Genomic DNA, 19,542 nt, shown 5'->3' on the forward strand with positions numbered 1-19,542 from the left:
CACCTACATTTAAACGCGATTGTAAACCTTTGATATCAACATATATTTTGGATGTATCACAATGCTGATCTCTTCAAGTAGGTGATTAAAGGTATGACAGAGGGAGGCTGAGTTTTCACAGGAAGACTCTGCACAGCTGATCGTAAACAGGAATATTAGAGCAATATTAATTTTTATGTAAACAACAACATGCAAGATATTGTCTTTTTCAGAATAAGGGCAAAACTGGAATATTGTGTGACGTGAAACACAGCCACTGTTGACTTGTGGTTTATATTAAAGCTCACCCTCAGGCTGACTGAAGGTCAGGTTTAGTTTTTTAGTGCATAAAACACTGCTGGAGTTTCACAGGAAAACAGTGGTGCAGAATCTCCCAAACAATGGAAGTGAATGGTGACCAGTTTTCAAATGTAAAAACAACAGAAAAAACATAAAATGCCTCCATGCTGCTCGTCTGCTGTGATCCAACTCTCCTAAAACCCTGACATGCCTTTTGCACACTGTCACACCACAGACACAGTTCAGACAGTGAAGATTCAGGATAAATAACACAGTTAGCCACCTTGGCATGTCATGTTGACCTGTTTTGTGTCAAAGGGCTTTTATTTTACTGTTTTGCTGGGCTCCATTGTAAATGAGGTCTCTACCTCAACATGTTTCCAAGTTAAAATAAAAGTTGAAAGAATGGCTGAATGAACATATGATTGAAAAATGTAATATAAACTACTAAACTTATACTTTTAATTCTTATCACAGCAAACACACACAGAGTGATAATTATTTGTCATTTTTATAAGTTAAATTCAGCTTAAATGTAAATAATCAGAGTGAGATGCTGACCTCTGAAACATTCACATATAAAAACTGAAAGATAAATAAAGAAAATCAAATTTAAATCAAGTAAAATAAAATAAATAAAGACGAGTAAACCTCAGTGTAAACAGCTTCGGTCCATCCTGCAGCTCAAACTGAAATAAACGGAAAATAATTGAAAACAAATTAAACTGTTATCAGGTGGAACACAGTGTGTGTGTGTGTGTGTGTGTGTGTGTGTGTGTGTGTGTGTGTGTGTGTGTGTGTGTTATCTCCGTCTGTCAGCTGGTTGGTTACAGTGTCTCTGTGTTTCCACGGTGATGAATGAATCGGCAGGTACAGGTCTGACTCTCTGCTGATGTTCCCTTCAGCAACACACTGAAACACTCTGATCCTCAGTCGCAGCTTCATGTTGGATTCTTCTTTTTTTTTTAGTTTATGGCAGATTCTTGCTGTGATTGGCTCAAGACATGACAGACTGTCTGACCTTGACCAATCAGAGAACTCTTAGGTGAAAGGTGTAAAGTGACTTCACGGCTCATCTGTCTGTTCTCCATGTTTACAGGTGAGGAGCTCTCTATGCTCTTATTGGTCAGCATCGCTGAACACCTTGTACAGAAGCGTCCCACGCTCATCTCGGTCCCTGAACATCTCCTGACTCATCAGGCTGATATCTGCAGTCTGATCTGAGAGTCAGACTCAGACAGATGGATGTTTGTTTCTCTCTGCAGCTGATTGGAAACAACAGTTTACAGTCTGAAAATAAATTAAAAAGTTGAGTCTGGTGGACTCTGAGATGTGATACCAGAAAAACTCTGGTGGAAGAAGTATTCTGATCCTTCACTGCAGTAAAAGTACTGATACCATGGCATGAAAAGTCCTGCATTTAAAACCATACTGAAGTATAAGTATATATGTATTATCTGCAAAATCTACTTACTTACTAATTGCTACATGTTGTAGCAATTAGCAGTCCAAATAGTGAGTCATAGACATGATATCGAATATGTAGAAATCCTGTTTAATGACAATATCAAGTGAGGATGAGTCCTCTACTGTCAGTTAATCAGCTGTTTATAACTCTGTCAGTTGTCTATTGATGTAAAGTTTGGCCTGTTATACTGGCAGACTGCAGCTCTAAGTTGTGCAGCTGGCGACGGCGTCTAGAAGCCAACTGCTGAATCCTTTGTGCCTGCATTAGCAGCACATGGCGGTCTGTGGCAGAGGACGGCGCCCAGTGCACCATTCTCTTGTTTTTCTATCAGATCTGCTTTGGTTGGTGTGATCTTTTATTTTCTTATAATCCTTTTTCAGTTGATCTTCTTCCTGCATTGCTTCACTGTGTAGCTGATGTTTAATGTAGCCTGGACTTTACCGTTGGTCCATTTGTAGTCTGACTCACCAGATGCACATTGAATGTACAAGTCCTGCTATTGGTTGCCTGCCTCAAACAGTATCATGGCGTCCACCATCTATGTTGACAACATCCCTGGGAAACAAGAGAACAACGAGAACAACCTCCTAGTTGCAACCTACGTGATGAAAATGGCAAATGCGTTCCAGTCAACTGTATTAGCGTAGTTCTTTACAGTGTTATCTCCCAAAAAAAATAAGGGGGTGTTTGTTTCATAGTAAGAACTCAACATATAGCATTTTCTACCCATTACACATCAATTATCTAACAAAGCTCCTGACTACAACTTATTTGAAGACCAACACGGGAGCTGGGTGAGACAATGACAACTGTGTCAGACAGACAGACAGACAATAGTGAAGAGTTGTGTTGCGCTGTGCGTCATTTTGTGCCGGATGTAAGATGGAGCCCAGGATGTCACGATGGTGGAGGTTTCAGTGGTCGATGAGTGTCAGCCCTCAGCTTTGGATGGTCCAACCCCAGACAACACTTTAGAGAAGGAGTGCTCAAGAAACAATTCAACTTTTAATTTATTTAAAAGACAGTTCAATCAATCAATTTATTTGTTTGCCATTTGCAGTAGGTAACAAACAACCCAGCTCAGAAATAAAGTGCTGTAATCAAAGTGCTTCTGTATAAATTAACATGTGTAATGCATATGTAACAGAGTTTAAAAAGCACTTTATTAATTATTATTTCAAAATTGTCTATGAATTTTATTTATCAGTTAATTGAATTATGTTTAGTGTTTGTGAATTTTATCTCAATAAGTTATTTTTATTTACCATTATTTTATTTATGTTTCCTGTGGAAATGACCTCACTGCACTCAGCCTCTTCTGCACCTCCTGGGCTTCTGTAGCTCCTCCTTTCTCCCCCCTCACTGTGCCAGTCTGCATTGCTGCATCACTTTTGTGTTGTTTTACAACAGTTCACTCTGTGTCATGTGACCAAAGCAGCACAGTATGTATTTCCTGATGTCAGTGTTATGTAATGTTGTTTTGTGTGTTTTGGAGCAGAAGTGCAGACTGAAGATATTCAGTGTGTTTTAATGATTTCTGCAGGTTTGTGTTTCTCTTTAAGTTATAAATCACTCCACCCCACACACCAGTGTTTCAGTTCATGTGTGTTTTCATTGTTAAATGTTTTCCTGTGACATTTTATGTCTCTTGACAGAGTATGTCAAATAATTTAAATACATAATGTGACATTAAAATAATGTCCAGTAGGCTTTAAATGTGTTTTAATATTTGCAGGAGTGAATAAATGCTGGACAACAGTCCAGTAACTTTTTTGTGTCCAGTTATAAAGTTTGTAAGCTTATGTGACACACAAGGGACATTTTTTTGCAGGTAAAAACAAGAAACTACAGTGTAAAAGTTAACATGCAGATATTTAAAGTGCACAAGTTTTGAAGTGTACTTATTTAATCTACATTATCTACACACTAGGGCAGACAGTTTCCACAGAGCGAATGGTGGAACATTGAATAGAAAAACAGTGTCTGCAAGAGGGAAGAGGAATAAAAAGACGGCAGCAGGACGACATGAAGGGTCCCTGATGATGTCAGTGCCGGGGACACGAGACGGAAACTATAAAGATCCCTTAAGGCTGTCACGCTCACACCAGTTATCTTATGCACCTGACGCACAACTTTGTTCAAGAATTTTCTGCTCCTGCAAAGTGAGATTACCAAACCAAACTGTACGGAGAATATTCTCAATAACACAGTGACGTCGAATCTGATTATTTTTGTTCTTATTTTAAATCTCAAGAAGAAAATCTGCTGCTGGGACTTTTAAACATAGTTTTAGTGAGATCATCAGAAATCATCACGCCGAGTGAGTAAACCATCAGAAAAAGGTGAGTAAACACTATTTTGTAATTAAAGGAGTATGTACAGTAAATGGAGTGTAGGTGTGTTTACTGTCACTGCAGCCCTGATTGTTCATCAGTTTGACACATGTGCTTCTTGTTTGTCCAATCATCATGTCTCTGTGTCCTTGGTCGCTCCGTCCTCGCCTCGCTGTGATAATAAACATGTTCGTATGTGTGAAACGCTCCTTTAATGGGTTCAGAGGTCGAGGTGGGGGGGTGGGGGGTGCAGGCAACGGGAGGTTCTGCGTCACGCCGACACCCCGCGGAGGAGCTGACCAATAAAACACCTCGCTGTGGGACGACCAATCAAACGCACGGCTGGAGGTGAATGTGTCTGTCAGTCCAGACTAATCAGAGAGCAGGGACACAGCGGGCATACACACACACACACACTGATTCACCTCGTCCACATGATTAGCAGGTCAGCACACACCATGTGACCTCCTGCCGACGCCCAGCGGGATTCTGGGAGAGCTGTTTAGACAGACAGAGACAGAAAATGTCGTCCTGACAGGAAGTTAAAGAGTCAATCAGTGAGCTGAAGAAGGAAAAGGGATGAGGAGACAAGGAGACAAGGAGACCAAGGAAGAGAGAAGACAAAGAGATGAAAGAAGGAAAGAAAACAAGGAAAGGAGAGAGGAGACATTTGAGGAGAATGGACATACCCGATTGGTTCTTTAGTCTATGATGTAAATCAGCTGATGCAGATTCTCAGTCGTGTTTCAGTTAATGGAGGAGAAGTAACGAGGACACACACTGCTGCACAGCACGACACACACACACACACATACACACAGACAGAGACACACACACACACACACACACACACACACACACACACACACACACACGCACACACACACAGACACACACACACACACACACACACACACACACACACACACACGCACGCACACACAGACACACAGACACACACACACACACACACACACACACACACACACACACACACACACACACACACAGACAGACAGACACACACACACAGATTTTTTATTTGCATATGAACCCTGAGGTGCAGAACATTTTCTTTAAAGGACACAGATCTGATCAGAGCAGACCTTCAGCAGTTTGTGTCCCGGCAGGTCGTCCTCTGAGCATCACGGGTTTGATTCCTGCCTCATCCTGTCCACCATAAGTAGTTTTACTCAAGTTGGAATATGTGGATTTTCTAAACTAAATCTATAAAAACAATGAGACAAAGTGAGAAGTTACTTAACTAGTTGATTAAAAAACTGCAGCACACTGAATCACGATATCTGAAGGAGTCACTTTGACTTCTATTTATTATGACTCTAATATAGAAAAAAAGTGATTAATGCAGAAGATAATCAGCAGATCAATAATGAGAGCAATAATTAGTTGCAGTGTGATACAAAAATGAAAAAGAAAAACCAGAAGAAACCAAAAGAAAAACATGAATGGACCAGTTCATGTGCACACTGACTTTTTACAAACGATCCAAGAGGACTGACAGGGAGCTCACTGATTGGACAGTTTTTTTGATTGTCATCTTGCGTCATCAGGACGCACATTGGGAAATCAAATTTAAGCGAAGTTTCTACAGAACTTTAATTCTTCAGATGTGAATATTTAAGAGTTCACAAAGAAATATAAGCAAGAGGAAAGAAATTGTTCGGTCCACATCAGGACTCGAATGACAGTAAACGGACCACAGTCCATTTTAACCGAGGACACACAGTCAGGATGATGATTTACTGAACAACTGAAAATGTGTGTGAGCAGTGGACACAATAAAAGGACGGTTGTGTCTGTGATTTTGTGGTTGGGGAACTCACGGCGGCAGTGGGTTAGTTACACACCAACAGGTAGTTACCGAGCCTCTGGAGTCGACTTTACAGCCGACCTGAGGAGTGAAAGGAAGCCGGGTGATAAACTGACAGCAGGTGTGAACAGGGACAGGTGTCAGGAACTGTGCTCGTGTTTATAGGAGGGTCATGAGGAGGTGAGGCTCAGGTGTGGAGGATCAGGAGACTGAAGAGCACTCTGGTGACATCTGGTGGACAGGTGGGGAGTGACAGGCGAGAGGACAGGAGTAACCATGACAACAAATGTGAAAAGATCGAAATCAGTGAAGTTGTTCATTCAGCAACTGTAAAATGTATCTGAGCTGAACCTGATGACACACTGGACAACAGGGATGAAGGTCTGTCATGTCATTTGGTCGCAATAAGATTAATAAAGAACTACAGCATTATTATTGTATGTGTTGGTGAGAAGTTTTGGTGCTTTTGAAGAAGTTCAGGAGGCCTGGAAAAAGCTCAGGGGACGTGTATCATGTAATTATTGGCATTACTATTCCCACCTGAAGACACAGCATCCCTTAATACCATATATAATGTGTAGCAGAGTGCAGCAGACTTATTTCTCTTAACTTGTTCTATACTTTTTATGCTCATCCTGCACTTTACAATTGTATAGTATTCTTATTTGTATATAATTCTTGTACTAAACTTTAACTTTTGAACCTTTTCAGTTTGTCTCTTTAAACTTTTTGTCTCTTGTCCCACCGAGTCAGATTCCTGTGTACTTTGTACATTTTGTGAATAAAGTGATTCTGATTGAGGAAGGACATCTGAGAGGGTTTAACGAGATATAAGACAGGAAATTTCAGGGGTTTTTTTAATGAGAAATTATTAACTAGATCAATGAAATTATGCAGGACTTCTCTCTTGAAACAGTTAGGAAAATATAATCATTTAAATCAGAGCTGGACAAACAGTAGCAGTTAGCAGTGATGGAAACAGTAGTAGCAACACTAAACTAGATTATTTAATCTATTTTACAGATTTTTACACACTGAAAAGAAATGAATCCATTAAATAGATACTTAGTTTGTTTGTTTACAAACTACGTTAAAAAATAAACCTGCAACTTTTACATCATCTCAAAGACAACAGGTTCGATCCTCTTACTGGATTTGTTGAGTTTTCATTAAGTTTTCAGTCAAAAATGTATTTTGTTTGAGATTTTTAACCTCATAGAAGACAAATGATGACATGAAACATGAAAATGCTTAATAGTGTTTTTTTTTTTATTGTACCCACACAGACAACACATGCAGTTAGTGTGTTTACATGTGTACTAGTATCCTGGTTATGATTAATAGCAGATTACTAATAGAGTTTCTCTTTTATATAAGAAATGCATTCATTTTGTTTTGAAACAAAATAAAAGCAGAATAAAACCAAGTGCAATAAATAACAATGAGATGTTTTTAATTTGATAAAATTAAATAAATATACGACAAGACCAGTAATATATTTAATGCAGAAACAACATCCTAAATTCAGTAATGAGATTTTAAAGTTTGTGTGAGCAGCTGAAGTCTCTCCTCTCTGTCTGTCCGTCTGTCTGTTGTTCTCCAACTACAATCAACAGGCTGAACCAATCAGCCGTCAGAAACGGACGGCCGCTTTAATCCGACCAGTCATAGAGCCGTTTCCGTGGTAACTGCGTTGGACAGGTGTGAAATTTGTCCTGTCGTCTGCTGTTAACCACCCGACAGCTGAAGTCCCGCCCCCTCACGGACCGTCCCGATAGGTTACTGCAGTTGGAGATGGACCTCTGTGGTTGCTAGGGCTACAGGAGACGGGTGGTGATGCTGCCATGGTTACCAGGTGTGGTGGTGGGTGTGGTTTATGTGTCTGTCAGAGGCAGGAAGCGGAGTGATGATCCTTTGTCTGTCTGTGTATCAAATATGAATCAGTAGGACACTAGACTGACACTCAGTAATAATCAACATACTTGAATATTTTATAAAATGAAATGGAACTCTGGAGACTGCTGACCAAACAAATTTCAACTTAAAGACACATAAGCATGTTTAATTGTTTTATTTTCAAAAATCTTCTGGAGCTGTTTCTAAAACATCCACAGTTTATTTTAAAGCAGTTCTGGATCCTGTCAAAGGTAACAAACAGGAGGCAGCATGTCACAGGTGTAACTGCCAGGGGTGGAAGTTACTAATAACTGTAATTACTCAAATTACTGTAATTACGTAGTTTTTTTTTTTTGTTTTTTTGGATCACTCGTATCTTTATGAATAGATTTTCAAGTCTATTTTTTCAAGTCTATTTTTACTTTATTTTAATAATGTAACAGTAGTTGTACTTGAGTACAGATTTTCAGTTACTCTTTCCATCACTGCTAACTGCTAATGTTTAATTTAATTTTTAATAATGTAGATAGTTTGTTTGATCCTGGTATTATTTTTATTTCTACTGTTGCCTGTGTGACGCAGCGTGACAGTGGTCTGCTTTACAGCAGTAATGTAATCTTTGTTGTCATTCTGCATGTGTACAGGATATGATACAATACTGCCAGCTGCTTAAAAATTATACAGAAATAGAAGAAGGTGTCTTTCTATGAGTATGACATGCTCCGTACTATCCATGCATTTCACAGTGTCCAGCAGCCAATCAGCAGCCATTAAAGCATTTAAGTCTAACAGTGAAGTTGTCTGGTGGCAGTAAATGTACAGTGTTATATATTTTGTTTGTTTTGTTTCATGTTTGAATAATACACAGGTGACTATATGTAAATGATGCAGTTTTGTTGTCTGTAGACTGGGTGGAGCACTAGGACAGGAAAACGCAGGAAATATCGGTGAGGTCCAGGTGATGAGCAGCAGGTGTGTGGAAGGGGGAAGAAAACAGTTTTCAGACCGTGTCAGTGAGGCAGCGGGTTGAACCTGAAGTTGCTGAAAGGAAACTTACCTCTGATGAATTATGGAAATATGATGTTTTACCTGTGCTAAGGTGAGCATGTGTGCAAATTAATCAGTGACTCAAAGAAAGACATTCTTGTTGCCAGTTCTCCCCGTTCTGCCCTCAGTGACTTTAAATGTTAATGTTTTCGATGGAAAGACTCTACAAACAGTTCGCTCACAAAAACACTGCAGAAAAAAACCTCACCAGCTGCTGAAGGTTTAAGATACCTGAAGTCTAAATAAATGCTTGTGTTTGTGCCTGTTAGATGCAGGACACACGGAGCTGCTGCAGACAGCTGCGCTAATAAAAATGAAAGTGTTTCTGTTGCGTGAGAATTGTGAGTGAGTCAGTTGTGGTTGAGGGGGGTGGGGGTGGGGATTGGTGTTATGAGAGAAAAAGTCCACCAGGCGTATCAGGAGCAGCTCCTGAAGGGGGTGTGGGGTGGGATTTTCTTCTGCAACTAACAAATAAATAAATCGGTTTAGTCGACTATCAGGAGGCAGCCCTGCTCACAGCATCACATTTTACATGATGCTACATTTAAAAATTGACTCTCAATAAGCGAATTGAACTATGATGAGTCAACACACACGCACACACACACACACACACACACACGCATGCCTCCAACATTTGGTGTGGACCTAAGCATCAGACAAGCTCATTGGTTGGTCTAACTGCAGATTCTTACGAAAACACCAACAAGTTTTAGTCAGGTAACCACATTCACCTTCATCTGTGTGAGAGTTGTGTTCCAGGAAACTCAAACTGGTGATGACATCACATGGGTGCAGACAGGTGAGTCACCTGACAGACCGCCGCCGCAGACCTGCCAGGACTCGCTTGTCTCAGCTGTGATGTGTCACCTCCCATTCAGCCCCGACAAACTATAGCAAAACATTGTTTAAACAGAAACAGTGTTGTGATGAACATCCTGCAGTGTGTCTGCACTGCAACACCTTTTTATACAGTGTTGTTTACACACACGTCCCTGCTGATTGGGTAACACCTGTGACACACCCACCAACCGAGCGAAAACAAACCTTAGAACCTGTTTCACACTGTGCTGAGACGTCATTCAGTCCAGAAACTGTAGCAAAACGGTGCACACCATTTTCAGGTTGAACGTGCCCCCATACAAATGCAGATCTGATAAACCAGTCAGCCAATCAGAGAGCACTTCTTTGACCTCTTTCATCATCAGCAGAGGTCTTGTTTGACTGGTTGATCAGAGGACAGAGACATCAGCTGCAGGGACGTTTCTGTAAAGGTTGGAAACAGCGAAGCGGCCACGTGTGAAAGAGTTTGTTTGTGCGGAAATATTAAAAAGAGACAGAGGATGAAGAGCTGTTTGTGTGTTTTCATGTTCGCAGAGCAGAGGTGTGATTAGTGTTTGCAGAGGAACAGTAGGAAACTGTTTGTAGAGACACGTTCACTGCTGCGACTGAAGCTTCATTACTGAGACTCCCACAGACCGAACATATTACTGAGCATTAAGACCTCAACAGGGAGTTTATATGAACCAAAATAAAAAGACTTTAAAATGTTCTCTGTGGAACACACAAACATAATCTCATCCTCAAATGATCTGTTTGTTCAACTTAAATAACAAGCCATTCATCGCCCGTCCATCCATCCATCTGCTCTTCATATGAACACAGAGTCTGTTGGTCAGGAGAAAGATTCTGGTTTTCTGAAGTGTTTGTAGTCACAGAAGCTTTAACCAATCAAAGTGGAATGGAAAATTAAAAAAAAAAGAGGCAAAAAGCTCTGTCCAAAATATAATCTTGGAACCTATCAATTCATCATCTGATGATGATTTAGCTCATTATTAGCTTTTTAAAATGATTTTTATCTGCTTCCATATATTGGATCTGTTTATAAAGATTATCCTCCAGCTCCATTCTCATGTTTTAAGATGCTAATCACACTTTAAATAATGAAGAAGAAGAAGAAGAAGAAGAAGAAGAAGAAGAAGAAGAAGAAGAAGAAGAAGAAGAAGAACTCTTGGCCCAGATATCTGCTGGCTACATCAGAAGCCCTGAAACACTGCAACCAAAGGCTAAATTGTTGTCAGATGTTAGCTGATGGGTTCTGAGATTGATGAAGACATACAATTCTACTAGGAAGCGCCAGCAGAAATCTGCATAGAGGACGTCTGTTATTGGCAGAGTGCAATGAGATTCTTGTTAACTTGACCGTGGAGCTGTGCACGTGCAAAACATAACACCGGATAGGAACCAACAGTATCAAAGTTTGAAGCGTAGCAGCACTGACCAAACTGCTGCATCTGAAGAACCGGGAGTATGAATGTGCTGTGACTAGAACCAAACTTGGTTCTGTAACTCAGATCACTCTCATCAAAATGCAGTGACAAGAAGCAAATGTCTTGTTTGGTTTGGCTCAACTTAACTTTTCTTTTTTGGTTTTCCATTGACAGAAGTTGTGGTTACCTGGTTCTTTTTTTGGTATCACATCAGTTGACGTACCAAACCAGCTGAGCCGATACTCAACGGTGTGAAAACACTGCAGAGCACTGATTGGTCAGAGAGATAATTGCTCTTGTAGTCTTGTTGTCTGCGCTCTGATGTAAGATTTCCCAAACTTCTTCTGTTTCTTTTTATTTTGCTGGTTAAACTGACCCTGCATTCTACATCTCAGACTTTTTCTTTTTTACTTTTAGTTCATACTGCAGTTATCCTTAAAAAATGCATCCTGTTGCGTACATTTAGGGCACACTGCTTCCTCATAGCATTGCTACCTGAACTTTGACTCTCTTGCTCAGACACCTATCACACAAAGGATTGTGGGTCAGGATAGACAGAAATGCTGTAAAATGTGACTGGATGCAGCAAGACATCTTGGTATTTTTGGCATACTGAATTTGACATACATACTAAATCTAGTGAGGAGAACGAAACTCTACTGACTAGAACCAGACTTGACTGACTAGAAGAAAACACAAGTTCAGGTCCAGGTCTCGGTCTAGTCAGCAGACTCTGGATGACTCAGAACCAGACCTGATAGAACCTTCCTGCTGTTCCTGCTGAGAAACGTTTTTGATCCCTGCTCAGTTTTATCAGATGAAACTTTTGCAGGTATCCTCTCATACAGTGAGCTGAGTGTTGATCATTTTATATTTTTATTAGATAAGATGAAGAAAATGAGGGATGAAACATAAACCACCAGCTGGACATCGTGCTTCCTGGTTGCCTTCTCAACACAACCTCCATCTTTTCCTGCTGTTGTGATAAATTCACTTCATGTTGTGGAAGAAGATATTTTATTTTCTTCTATTTGATCCTTATTTTGTATATTCTGTTGAGTGAATTTGAGTGTGTCTGCTGAGAGTCAGCCTTTTACATTTATTAGCATACTTCTGTAAATGAATCCTTTGTTGTATTGTGAGGAGAGCTCAGTTGTTCCCTGATATCACACCTTACCTACCCCCAACTGCTCTCCCCTTTTAGTCTGTGTCCCTCTTAACATGAGAACCCATTGCTATTATAATCACAGACTTCCACTTTGAGTTGCTCAGACGCACTCCCATTGGTTTAGCGCCTAGTTCACATTTAGTTTCTGGTTCTGGTGACATTTGCATTCTAAACCTCCTGTGATTTTCTGCTAACCGTATATAAGCTGACAACAACCTGACTCCAGCAGACAGCACCCTATCACCATGTTGTGAGGCTGTCTCCATTGCGCAGTGAATAAAGCTTATCCAGAATCAGCCAAGATCTTGGACCTGAAAGAATCTTTTTCTTCAACAATGTCCACTAATTCCTTCAGTACAACTGTTGCTGGGCAGCTTACAGCTACTGTCTGTACAGTTAAAGGTTCACTTCACTTCACTTTCTGTCTGAGCACCGTCTGTTGTGTTCGAGTGTCAGCAGATTGAGTCGGGTGATGATGCTGGAGCAGCTGAGGAGGAGGAATTTATTAAAGTACAAACAACAACTGATCTGTAGAGGCTTCTGCGATTAAAGATAAAAGGATTAATAAGCATTGAGCTGTGTGTGTGTGTGTGTGTGTGTTACAATGACAGACCTGCAGGCAGCAGGATGACATGTCAGTGACGGCAGTGATGTGCCGATGTGACCAACAGCTGGCGTCAAATGCTGCGACAAACTCAGTGTGATGGAAAATCACGACAAGAGAACAGGAGGAGGAAATGTTCACATCATCACGTTTGTGTGTCCCGTGTGTGTCGGAGACATGATCAGGGATGGATCACAGAACAGGTCTACCATGAACAGCCAGGGCCCCCTGACCCCGTGGGCCCTTGAGTCAGAGCTTCTGTTTAAAGCAAATGAAAGCCTTTTGTTGAGACGCAAAAATATTACAAAGATGAGACACAGATCAACCACAGAAAAGGCCAAACAGCTCCAAAGAGACAAGAGACAACTACAAAGAAACAAAGATCACGAAAAAGAGACACGTAAGAAAGACAAATAACTAAACGGCCACTTTATTTTCATGTGAGAAAAGTTCTTCCTGATTTCTGACAAATTTTCACACCTTTTCTTTCTTCTTTCTGTCTCACTACCTGTTTCTGACTCTGCACATCGTTTATTTCCCTGTGCGACTCTGAAGGTCCTCTGTTTCCACCTGCATAACAACACACAGCTTCAACAAACCACACTTCCTTAGAAGAAGTCCCATCTCTTAAAGAAAATTTTAAAGGAAAATCTGCTGTGTCAGTTTTCTTTTAGGGGCAGGGGGAAAAAAACTAAATGAATGGAACAAAACTGATAAATGAAACTAACACTGCCAAACCCCATTAAAATTTTGTTCAGTTTAACCGTTTCAAGCATCTGCTCCTTCTAATCTTCTTTCTAATGATTTATTACGACTCATAAAGAGAAACTGACCCATTCAGCCAATATTCTGCATTAGTTTGAACTACCTGAAATATTTCAAACTATGGTGATTTTATGGTGCATTACAGTAAACATATTACAGATTTCTCCTTTAAAGTCCAGGATCGTTAAAAATACTTCACCAATTAATTAATTAGTCAATTAAAGATTTGAATCATTTTCTAATTTAAAAAGTTCGAATTCTCTGATTGCAGCTTCTTAAATGTGAATATTTTCTTTCCTCCTCTCTGACAGTAAACTGATGGTCTTTGAGTTGTGGACAAAACAAGACATTTGAAGACGCCTTCTTGGACTTTGATTGACATTTTCTGACATTTTATAGACCAAACAACTAATCAATAGATTGAGAAAGTAATTAATCGATAATGAAAATAATTGTTGCAGCCCTGAGCTCTTTTTTTTTCTCAGTTTTTCTTTCAGTTTGAACATCAGTTTGTCTGTTCAGAGATCAGTAACATCTGGAATAAAAGCACAAATATCGATCAATCGCTGAAAGAAATTAATGTTATTTGTGAGGACTGTGTGTGCATGCAGTGTCCCGCCGCGGGCCGCGAGCCACCGGCTGAGAAACTCTGTCAACTGAGCAGCAGGAAGCAAAGAAAAAGTGTTCAAAACGGATCATTTCACTAAAGCGGGAGGCGGTGGAAACATCATCATCATCATCATCATCATCAGTCACCCCCCGACTCTCTCTCTCTCTCACACACACACACACACACACACACACCCACACACACACACACACACACACACACACACACACACACACACACACACTCTCTCTCTCCCTCTCTCTCTCTCTCTCTCTCTCTCTCTCTCTCTCAGACGGTGATCAGTGACGTCAGCAGGCTGTATAAGAGCTGTTCTCTGATGGGACAGACCCAGAAGATCCCTCGAGCTGCACACACACACAGACAGACAGACAGACAGACAGACAGTGGTGAAGATGGTCTCCTCGTCGCGCCTCCGCTGCCTCCTCCTGCTCCTCCTCTCCCTCACCGCCTCCATCAGCTGCTCCTCCGCCGCCCAGAGAGACTCCAAACTCCGCCTGCTGCTGCACCGGAGCCCGCTCAAACAGGTCCGAGACACAGAGACAGAGACAGACAGACAGAGACAGACAGACAGACAGACAGACAGACACAGAGACAGACAGACAGAAAGAGATTTCTTTAGTGAAACTTTATGAAAATTCAAACTTCTCCTGAGGTTTGACTTCATAAATCAGCAAAAACAAAAATTAAATCGTGAGTTTAACTTTTATTTTACGATAAACGTGTCGTAGAGGCAAACAGACAAAATATGGCAGGAAAAAAAACGTAATTTTTAAAATCTGGAATTTAATTTTTTAATAAATAATCTCACTGACACTCTCACACAACAAGAGTCAGAAAAACAACTGAAAATATGTGAGAAAAAAATGGTTTAAAAGATTTTAAAAGATGTGAAGATTTTTTTTTTATCAGCAGTGGAAAGATTTCTGAAAATCTTTACTTAGTTAAACTACTGTTACATTACAAAAATCAGTTACAAGTAAAAGTACTGCTGTTAGAAATATAGTTAAGTGAAAGTGCAAACTATTCATCAGAAAAACTGCTCAGAGTATCAGTTACTTTTAACTGTTCAAGTCACGTCTCCAAACTAGGGTTGCAAATTGTGTGTAGCTGATTGAAAACATAAACAAACAATTAATCATCAATAATTTATATGATATAAAACATGTTGTTTTCCTTATCTTCAATTTTTTCTGTTTTTGTCTCATTTTAAGTCTAAGTTTAATTTTTCTTAAATGTCTCCTTCAGACAAAATGATGTTAAATGAGATGCAAATTACTGAGAACATTTTTAATCAGTTAAATATTTAACAATTGATTAATAATTGATCAGTAACATCATGACTCCAGATGTGTCCTGCTGCAGCATGGCTGGCTCCTAAAATACAGATGAAAGTAACTAAATAGATTACATCTTGTAATCTGTACCTAAGAACGAGTAAAATTACAGACTTGAAAATCTTCTCAGAAAAGTACAAGAACCACCCAAAACAACATGTAGTTACAGTAATTTGAGTATTTGCAATTAGTTACTTCCCTCTGTTTTTTTAATCTTCAGATTAAATGTCCTGATGCCATAAAATTTAAATATTGTTAAATATTTGAACGTATGTTTTCATATTAAATGTCAAACATAATATCTTACAGCGTCATTATGACAATGTTAAAATATCGTTAATTATTGAATATTTTTTGAATTTTCATTCAATATTTGTAATATTTTGATAGTTTTATATGTTTTTAAATGTCTTCATTTCATGATAAAAATATTTATCACATTCCTCTGTGTAGAGAGTTTGCGTACCACCAGTGGTCCATGAACCTCAGATTGAGAACAGAGGGTCTAACAGATTGTTTCACTGCAGAACAAAGTCTGAAATCTTAATAATTTAAGATGTTTTCAGATGTTCGGCAGGATCTGACAGACTGACAGGTGATATTTTATTTTTCTAAACCGTCGTCTGCTGATCTGAACATGAAAATGTTATAAAATATTTATGAAATGAAAAGTGATTTGTGAGAAAATGAACTCAACAATGATGAAACAGAATTTAGAGGAAAACAACTTCAATTTCAGCTTCGTTCACGTCTCACATTTTGGAATTCTTAGATCCTAAACAGTTAATTATTAAACTGAAGAATTATCAATAAATGTAGTGATCGGGCTGCTGAAATCAAAAAGCTGTCTCTGATTCTCACGCTGATGTTTTTAGAATGCAGTTTATTTTCTTTAAGTCTTTAAATCCTGATCTTTTTTCTTTGTCAGACGTTGAATCAAACCTGATGTCTGCATCTGTCGGATCAATAATCAATAATTTAGAACGAGACACAGCTTTTTTCTCTGAAGAAAAGTTTCTGTAAACTGGAAAATAATTAGCAGAAATAATTGAATTTACAATAAAAGAGAACGTCAGAACGTCAGACTCACTGCGGACTCCAGACCATGTTCAGACAGATTCATTTAATTTTTCTGTCAATCAATAAATCAATCGATTGACTTCACCTCACAGACATTTTGCATTTGTGGATTTTTTTGCTTCGCTTGTTTTAAGACGACAGAAATTACTTTATGTACATTTTTTACAGGTTTTTGTAAAACAAATATGCAGATGTGTCTCCTGCAGACGGTTCAGTCTGAGCTGAAATCTTTGCGTCTGAACTGATCGATCACATCCAGACACAACAAAAATATTTACAAAAAAAATCCCTTCTAACATTAAGTCAGGGTTAAACTGTAGAAATATTCATTTAAGACGTGTGTGAAACACTTCTGACATGTAGAAATTCATTTCAGCTGCTCCAAACTGATTCACGTTTCTTTAATTTAATCACAGATTTCCATAATTAATTTTTCTCCAGTAAGAATAATGATTACAGATATTTACAAAAGAATTTTCACGTGTTGAAAATGAAAGTACTGTTTATCAACAGTTGCATATCTCAGATATTATTGGTTCTCATATGGACTTTATATCCACTATAACAAATGAATTATTGATATCAAGAATTATTTTTTTGAAATGTTATAATTCCAAGTCATCAGATCCATAATGTAAATTTAACTTGTTACAATTTAAAGTAAAGATCTACAGTTCATTTCTCAGAAGTCTTCACTGTATTAAAGATATCATAAAAATGATATTACAGATGTCTCAAATTAAATTCTGATGAGATGAAGTGAAATGATGTGAAATTTAAACCAATGAGAATCTAATGTCAGACTCTAAAATCCAACTCAACCTCAAGAAAATCATGTTTGTACTCGTACAGTTATATTTGAGATATAACTAATAACTTAAGTTTAAACTTCAAAAAAAGGATTTTTCACCTGTCAAAATGAAAATATCTTCAATATCTATATATCAGAAATAGTCTGTTGATCTGTTGGACATCAGAAATACAATTATTGATCAACATTCAGATATTCAATTGTTGATATTGATAATGAAAAAATTTATTCTTCTCACCTTTAATTGAATTATTGATATCTTTAAATCAGTTTTGACTCATCAAAATGTAATTTCACATTTGAAAATATTCTCATGTGTCTAAACTGTGTTACTGATATTTTAAATTATTTTAAATGAACATTTTGACGTCTCGAAATCTCATTTCCACTCAAGAAAACTCAATCTTTACCAGTCAGCTTGACTGATTAAAAATTTAAAGGGTTCTCCATAAATGCTAATCATTTTATTTTGTGTTTTTAATTTTTTTGCTTCTGCATTTTGTTTATCTAACCTGTAGAGAAATGAGTTTATAACGTAAACAGACAATAAAAGTGAAAAGTAAGAATGAGAATAAATAAATGTTTCCAACATTTAACCTGGTGGTTGTATTTTCAGGACATGTCTCCTTCCTCTCCAGTTTCTATCTGCAATATCTGTTTATATTTATTGGTTTTATTCACATCTCTCCTGTGGTTCTGTCCTCAGGACATGTCTCGGTCCTCGCTGGCGGAGCTGCTCCTCTCAGACCTCCTGCAGGTAGAGAGCGAGGCTCTGGAGGAGGAGAACTTTCCTCTGGCCGAAGGAGAACCCGAGGACGTCCACATGGACCTGGAGCGAGCCGCCGGCAGCGCGCCGCTGCTCGCCCCCCGTGAGAGGAAAGCCGGCTGCAAGAACTTCTTCTGGAAGACGTTCACCTCCTGCTGAGAGCCTCATCCTCATCCTCCCCCCTCCCTCGTCTTCATCAGACGCTGTACAGACTCTGTGTGGATCAGACTTTAGTTTGGATGAATTGTTTAGATTTTTCTGGGCTGATTCTTTCTGAATGTAAACTTAATGAAACTATTTTTAATTGTTGGTTTGAATAAAATCTGTTTGAGACAAAAAAAAAAAAAACCCTGCTTCTGTCTGCTGGAGGAGGAGGAGGAGGAGGAGGAGGAGGAGGAAGAGCTGCTGAAGGCTTTTATTGAAGATGATTAAAGTGAGAGCGGCACATTAACAGCTGAGGGGGAGATTTAACAGTCTAATAACAGCTAATGAAGGTTAATAAACACTCTGGAGACTCCATAGCAACCAGAGAGATTTTTGTTTTGTTGTTTCTTCACAGATCAGATCATAAAGTCTGACATTATTGATTCCCACAGGGTGAATTCACACGTCAGCTCCACAGATGACATGACATGACATTCAAAAGCTAAATATTTTTATTTCTTTGTTTTAATCAGGTCTGATTCACTTTAGAAACAGTTGTTCTGCAGATTTCCTGCTGCAGCTCAGTCAGAGCAAAAAGACATAAAACAAATGCACACAAGAAATAATTAACAAAAGTCATGCGACTTTTATTTTTTCATACAAGCTCGTCTGACTGACATTTCAACAAATGCGAAAACAGAAAGAAAGCTAAAGAAAAAAAATCGTATTCTTTTGTTTGTTGTTTAGTCACTGCAAAAAAAGACAAAGAAAAACAGAATTACACGATAATTATTAATACAATATGTGACTGTAAATAAAAATAAATCCAGTAAAATGACAGTGAGATGGTGAACAGGACTGAACTGATGATGTCCAGCTCCTGTTCATGACTAAACAGATGTTCTCCCTCATCTGGCAGATCTGTACGAAATATAAGAACATGATGTCATTGGTTGGGTTCTTGTTACTGTTCTGTAAGACTGCACACAGGAACATTAGAACTGTATCACAGCACTGAGGAGCAAAATTCAACACATTTATTGTCACACCGCTTATTAAAGTACGATCATGTGAAATTTATTTGTCGGGAATCTCCATAGAAAAACAGGAAGTTG

General features: G+C 38.8%; 1 protein-coding gene across 2 annotated transcripts; it reads left to right on the forward strand.

Annotated features, from left to right (window-relative positions):
• Positions 1 to 5,081: 5,081 nt before the first annotated feature.
• On the forward strand, positions 5,082 to 18,813 carry sst1.1 (somatostatin 1, tandem duplicate 1). Of its 2 annotated transcripts, XM_084717693.1 has the most exons (3): positions 5,082 to 5,099; positions 14,649 to 14,816; positions 18,224 to 18,813. In XM_084717693.1, exons 2-3 carry the CDS (start codon positions 14,685 to 14,687, stop codon positions 18,440 to 18,442), a joined length of 351 nt encoding a protein of 116 aa, XP_084573819.1. In that variant the 5' UTR covers positions 5,082 to 5,099; positions 14,649 to 14,684; the 3' UTR covers positions 18,443 to 18,813. The 2 variants fall into 2 exon arrangements, with proteins under 2 accessions (XP_084573819.1, XP_084573820.1); XM_084717694.1 differs by lacking the exon at positions 5,082 to 5,099 and having other exon boundaries at positions 14,614 to 14,816.
• The last annotated feature ends 729 nt before the right edge of the window (positions 18,814 to 19,542 follow it).

The sequence above is a fragment of the Lutjanus erythropterus genome, chromosome 4 (assembly GCF_056507025.1).
Source record: "Lutjanus erythropterus isolate fLutEry1 chromosome 4, fLutEry1.hap2, whole genome shotgun sequence".
Classification (NCBI taxonomy): domain Eukaryota; kingdom Metazoa; phylum Chordata; class Actinopteri; order Lutjaniformes; family Lutjanidae; genus Lutjanus; species Lutjanus erythropterus.

Bases quoted from the DNA above. Each gene is read 5' to 3' on its own strand.
- sst1.1 (XM_084717693.1), top strand. From the start codon at position 14,685: ATGGTCTCCTCGTCGCGCCTCCGCTGCCTCCTCCTGCTCCTCCTCTCC. The intron at 14,817-18,223 runs GTCCGAGACACA...TTCTGTCCTCAG, and splicing joins ACCGGAGCCCGCTCAAACAG to GACATGTCTCGGTCCTCGCT.